Raw genomic sequence first — 6,649 nt, 5'->3', positions numbered from 1 at the left:
AGATAGAGTAAATACATTATCATTATTCTTCTTACGCCTAACAAGCTACCTAGCTCATAAGGGGGAGCCATTATCAACCCATAGGAGAAACCTTCCGGGAAGAACATCTACAAGCCGCTCGGAACTATTGCTTGTGACCAATACCGAGTAGACGCGTCTTCTTACGAAGGGTCGCAAAGAGACACTCTCTTTTATATCTTCCTCCCCTTATTGTCTCTTCAGCGTTCGCCACCGTTCGTAATTGGTTGGATCTCACTAATGATGGTTGTAACTATGGCATTCAGCTCGCCGGGTTTCGTTAGGTTTGTGGCACCGGCGTGCCCTTTTCCCTTGCTCCACCCAACGCAAAAGCGCCGTAGAAGTGTGTGAAGAGGGCAACTGGGTCGTATCTCTCTGCATCTGAGTTGGATGACTGCTTTGTCTTCTTTTCTGACCTAAAATTCGCTTTCCCAAGCTAAAGTCCAAAGCCTTTGAATAAATACATTAGAAATACATTTTGACACATTGTTATATGTACGTGAGAAAAGTGCTTGAGAAGCTGTATGGGTATTCGGAACTTCATAATATTTTTGACCGACAAAATGTGATTCAAGCGTCATACACACTCGGAGGGTTTGAAGAGCACACACACCGACCTACTACGTACACCCCGAGTCCTGGTCATGTTCTGGCAGTCAATCCCGATGCCAAGCTTGAACTAGGGCGCTTCAACGGCTGGCGGCAACGTCACTTGTGTGACACAGATTCTTCAGGGGACTCACTCCTTGGCCTTTAGGGGACTTGGCCACCAACTAATGGCACTGCAACCTATGACGTAGATTAGCTTTCACACGTAACGATGGCTGGTTGAGGCTGTATCTCAAATTGCGATGTAATAGTTTGGTGTTGCACAATACCGTATCTTGCACAGAACCGCGTACGACGTTACACACGGAGGGTTTGAAGAGCATCCACCGACTTGCGCACCCCTTCGCTATGCCGTACAGCCAATTTATACCGATATCGTCGCCAGCTTCCCCCCCCTCTAGCTTATTAGAACAACTAGCTTTTTGCGTATCTCCTGCAGACTGTCACACAGTACACAATTCATTGCTGGTAGTAATATATTGGCCGCCATGGTAGCTGCCGATCCATGGGTGAAGGAGGACGCTCTCAAAGTCATCATTGTCGGCGGCTCAGTAGCGGGGTTGACGCTTGCTCACTGCTTGTACCGCGCTGGCATTGACTACGTCGTGCTTGAAGCCCGAGAAGACATCGCTCCGAAGCAGGGTGCGTCGATCGGCATATTCGCGAACGGGGCTCGCATTCTCGACCAGCTGGGCATTTACGGCGAGATCGAAGAATGGACCGACCCGCCAGTATGGCATGAGGTGGTCACCGGCAAGGGAGATGTAGTATCGAAGCTCGATCCTCTGGCACTGATTCAGACACGGTAAGGACTGGAATGGAAACCCTGGAGACCTCCTCAGGCACTCAAGTCAGGATTGGGTATGACGATATTGCTTCTGACAACGCTACAGGCTAGGATATCCCATCAATTTTCTGGAGCGCCAGCAGGCTTTCAAAAGCCTTTACACTCAGCTGCCTGACCGTAGTAAGGTCCTCACAGGGAAGAAAGTCACATCGGTGGTACAGCAGGCTGAAGGTATCATTGTTAGCTGTACGGATGGCTCCCAGTTTGTTGGAGATGTCGTCGCTGGTGCAGATGGCGTACACAGTAGAGTCCGCCAGGAAATGTGGCGGCATGTCGAAATGGATGGGCTAGCCAAATCCCTGGCGAAAGACAAGAAAGGTGAGTTCTAGTCAATGGCACGTTCACCACAACCAAAGAAAGAATCTCACATTACTCCAGCGATGTCGGCGGAGTACAGATGCCTTTACGGCATGTCCTCTGGCGTGCCTGGGTTGGAAGAGAAACACCACTATCGAGCCGTCAACAAAGACTGGTCCTTTCTCACTGTGGTTGGCAAAAGCGACTGCTGCTACTGGTTTGTCTTCGAGAAACTGGATCGTATATACCACACACCAAATATTCCGCGATATGTCGAAGCCGACCAACTCGAGTTCATAAAACCATTCTTGGATAGATACGTCTCACACGACGTCCAATTCCAAGCTTTGTGGGAAAGAAGAACTGCAGCGACGTTGGCCTCCCTGGAAGAGGCTCAGTTCAGTCGATGGACACATGGCCGGATCGTTTGTCTAGGAGACTCGATACATAAAATGACGCCAAGCATGTTGGTCTTTCTTTTCCCTTTCCCCTTTTCCCTCTACTTGTATCTACTCTAGCAGGGTCGTGATCTTGCTAACAGTGAAATTGCAGTGGCCAGGGAGGTAATTTTGCCATAGAAAGCGCTGCAGCACTCACGAATCGATTATACGCATTGGCTCAGAGTCATCGCCGAAGTCGTCCTGGCTTCAAAGAGGTTGAATCTACCCTTGCAGATTACCAAGATCGTCGACATCAGCGGGCACAGGAGGTCTACGATGCTGCTGCCATTACTACTCGACTGGAAACACTCAAGACACCTTGGCACCGGTTTATGCAGATGCAAGTCGTGCCGCGTATGGGCGACATGTTAGTGGATGTACATTGTCAAGTTCTCATCCAGGCACCCCAGTTGGACTTCCTACCTGTGCCTCCCAGATCCGTGCGCGGAACGATGCCTTTTCAGACACCCGAAACTGCTCTACAGAAAGAAAGTATGCTGTGGCGTGTGTTCCGTGCGGCTCCACTCCTCGGCCTTTGCACCGTTGCCGGCCTCGCACCTGGTCCGTCAATGTCTGCGCCACAATATTTGCAAGACTTCGGATTTCTTGGTGCCCTGATATCTCTTCAAGTCATCGGCATCATTGAATGCATCCGCCGGGGCAACTATTTTACTATTTCCACGCTATGGCCTTTTTTCTTGACCTTTGCGTTGTGGAAAGACTCGCTGGCCTCCATGATCCCGATCTTCCATTTCTTGCACTACGTCCAGTCACCGCTCCGCAATTACGCTGCTGCTGACAATCGTCTCACTGTCGTGGGCTACGCGAAAACTATCGTTGTCTCGATCATCTTCGGATTCTTAGTCCCAACAATACTTTACGCCGCCCGTTTAGGATCATGCTCCCCTTGGCCCCTTATGGATGAAATCAGCCATCAAGCACTGTCGCTGTACACCCTGTTCTGGCAGCTGTCTCCACTGTGGGTCATGCTAACACAGCGGATACTAGTATTGACTACCGTCGTCGACACCACCGCTCGTGACCGCATTCAAAGCCCCCGTGCGGATCTGTCCTACTTGCGCTGGGCATATGGCTTTGCTGCGGCAGCCAGCGGTATACCTCACTTGTACGAATGGGCACATGCGCCCAGGCCAATAACCGGGTACATGTCGTCCTTGGTGGGAAATCGGGTCACTGGAGCTGCAGCCACACTGCAAGTCCTATTCTCGCAGTTTGACCAGACGCTGCTATCACCCTACCATCTTGGACGAATGGTCTTGTCCATCAGTGGCTTGATCTGGGTGCTGCTGCATGTTCGGGACCTCAAAAGAGCGAAGAGAACACAGACGAGTTGGCTTCGGATCCTAGCTGTAGGAAGCATAACTACGCTTTTGGGAGGATCAGGGACGGCGATGGTTGTGGGTTGGGCTTGGAGGGAGGAGATCCTTGCTGCGGCTGGGAGTCAGGGGGACTTGAAGGAGTGATGGCCAGCGTTCGGAGACAGCACAACAAGACGGTACAAGGGGTCTGTACCGTACCATTCCAACCAGGATCACTACTAGTATCTGTACTGATGGTATAATGTACCATTTGTACGTACCGATGGTACAGATAGTGATAACGAGAGGAAAGAAGGATGAGGATCTATAGACTTTCTAATTTAGTACATATGCTACCCGCCCTTGTACGTTGTGCGTGTGAAACAGTGCCACTAGTACTTAGTAAGTATGACCGGTGAGAATACATGCCAAGAAAAAGATTTCCCCCGGCTCGACATGGCCCATCACTTGTGCAGACACATGCTGCCTGACGACGTTAGGGCAGCTCGTCACGATGGAATGCAAGCGCTGGTTAGTAGTGCAGCAAATGACACGATGTCACCAGGGCTCTTTTGCAGGTCGGGTACGATGTGTAGTTGGTTTATGGTCACTGTTCGGAGGCAGTGCCGGTCACTTTTGGCCTGCGCTAGTATCAGCAGCAGATTGGCTGATAAGTATCTGTCCTGGGTATTATCTGTCACTTGAACAAGCAGGCAGTGAAAACTCAAGGTCTGCCCATCGTGTTCAGCGCAATGGCAACCCCGTTCAAGGTCTTGGTCATTGGCGGAGGGATCGTTGGACTCTGATACTAGAGGCTTGTGGATTCCAATATGAGCTAGTATTGGAGAAGCACGCCGATGTTACTCCTCGACTGGGTGCTGGTGTTGGTCTTGCTCCCAATGGTGCGCCCATTCTCGCCAGTGTGTCCATTTGAATCAAATTGAGTTAAGTAAACCAAATCAAATGCTTAGCAAATAAACTAAATCTGTGCTTTCGTCAAATCAAATCATGACTTTGAAACTTGACAAATTAGTCTACTGAAAGTCTTGGCGGAAATGTATATTCATGATGGGAAAAAAAGTCTTGGCAGACTCTCGTTGTGAGATGAATTTACGAAAAGCCAGTCCTCTTGACAAAATAAGTATTACTTGCTAACATTTGACTCCATTTGAAAAACAAGACAAATCAAATTAAATCGACCTCTGGGATTGGGTCAGCAAATCAAAAGGGGTCAAGATTTGGTTTCATTTGATTTAATGGATACACTGCTTTCAGGAGGGGGCGTGAAGGATCGGGAGTTTAATTCTACTGGCTATGCTTCAAAAATGCCCAAAAGATCCAGGGTGTCGTACCCAAAACAGAACCTGGTGCAGGAGAAGAACTACTACTAGTAGTGGTGCAACGATATGCAAATGATAGAATCTGGCCGTGCATCAGTTTTGGGGACCTCTACCAGGTCTTGGAGAAGTGCTTTTACAAAAATGTGCTTCTTCTCTGCACTTGAAGAATTTGCTTTCTTGGCGGGCATTCTCTGGGATCTTCGTGAAGAGGGCGCTCTGAAGACACCAAAAAGGTTCAGAAAACCCTAGCGCAGTTCCGATCAGAGTGATATACGAGCGCTTCTGCTGGCCTCTTACATGGGCAGCAAGTTGCTTCGACTCATCACAAACTTACCCAGGGGAATCGACGCAGTCTTTACAGATGTCGATGTCCCTTATCAAAAGAGCTTCCAGATGACGCTTCTGCTCGGTTCGAGCGTTGTTCGTGTGTTCGCTGCACTGCACCACGCTGCAGAACTCCTTCAGGTGGGTACGGATCTGACCATTTGGCCTGTCGTTAAAGATCTCTTGTCCTTATCGGCTGTCATATCCGTGTGGTGTCTGTTCGTTGCATGGGACCTGAAAAGAGTTAATGCAGTCAGCATTCCATTCCTCCAGTCCTGCGTCTACATTCTTGCCATGGTGATACTGTGCGGTCCAGAAAACACTGGCCGGAACCATGAGCTGGCGCGCAGATCATATCATCAAGGCGAAAGGTTTTCGGAATCGAAGAAGGTCGTCTTCTGAAAATCGTTGAAGGGCAAGCTAGGGTACCTGCCGCTACTTTATCAAGAAGAGTGATCGATTATCCGATAGTGATTGCCATAAGAGGGTACCGGACTGTCTCGGGCATTCTCAAATTCCCTATGCAGATGCCTTCCGGCAGAGAAATCTACTGCTAAATTCGCCAAATCTTCTCAAAGCGCCGCTGACCTCTTAGCAGAAGGAAGCCGTCTTTGAAAAATGGTAGTAGAGCCATCAAAGTGCGCTTAGAGTTCGCCTAACTGCAATGGCAATTGAGCTGAGAGCTTCCTGCTTATCCTGTTGTGAGCCTCTAATGTGAGGATGAATCTAGAGGTATACGAAATGAATGAGATTTTTTCGCAGTCTAGGAGTCATAGATCTGGAAACATTTAGCTGTCAAAACTTATATCCAAGATACATTTCCAGTGTATTGTTCAAATTGTAGCACAAATACGAACGGGCAGAGGGCGGGTGAAACATCCCCTTTATGGGATCTACGTATTTGAGTCCGACCTGTGTGGACGGTGAGGTCCCCGGAGCAGTTCGACCCCTCTTGGTCGAATGCACACGTTGGACAGCCGAGCGGAGGCAGTATATGTAAGCAGGAACAGCCAGATGGTGCGGCCTGTTATACTTTCGAGCGGTTTGCATTTCTCGTCATCCTTGGGCCAGGTGAGATCTCTGGCGGATAGCGTGCATTCACATCAAAGCGTCGAGCTGCTTGTGAAAGCTGACATCAGTGCCCCAGACGAAGTTCAGACCGATACACACAGGAAGTCAAACGAGAAGCCCTAAAAAAGCCTTTGGAGGTTTGAATAAATCCTTTGGATGCTCATGCAAGATATGCCACGTCTAGGCTGGAACCCCGATTGTACAGAGCGGCAACCACCAGAATCAGTTATAGGCCCTGTACTTATTCACCGTAGACTTGCATCACCCTTTGCCACTGGTTATATGTGGGCGCGACTCTCTTTCGTTCATTCGAAATGTGGCGTTGCGCATTCAGGGCTCTTCTTCCCTTCTCACTATCTTGGAGGCTTCGTATCGAGTAACCCA

At 49.3% G+C, this 6,649-nt stretch overlaps 1 protein-coding gene across 1 annotated transcript; it reads left to right on the top strand.

The window, feature by feature from the left end:
- Nucleotides 1–1,115: 1,115 nt before the first annotated feature.
- On the top strand, nucleotides 1,116–3,695 carry EPUS_08704 (uncharacterized protein; the record flags this gene model as incomplete). The annotated part of the gene is made up of 4 exons (XM_007803279.1): nucleotides 1,116–1,432; nucleotides 1,521–1,792; nucleotides 1,853–2,237; nucleotides 2,324–3,695. 4 exons carry the CDS (start codon nucleotides 1,116–1,118, stop codon nucleotides 3,693–3,695), a joined length of 2,346 nt encoding a protein of 781 aa, XP_007801470.1.
- Between the last annotated feature and the right edge of the window lie 2,954 nt (nucleotides 3,696–6,649).

Source organism: Endocarpon pusillum (assembly GCF_000464535.1).
Source record: "Endocarpon pusillum Z07020 unplaced genomic scaffold scaffold2147, whole genome shotgun sequence".
Taxonomy (NCBI): domain Eukaryota; kingdom Fungi; phylum Ascomycota; class Eurotiomycetes; order Verrucariales; family Verrucariaceae; genus Endocarpon; species Endocarpon pusillum.
The sequence above is the reverse complement of the archived record's forward strand: the minus strand, read 5'-3'. Positions and strand labels throughout refer to the sequence as shown.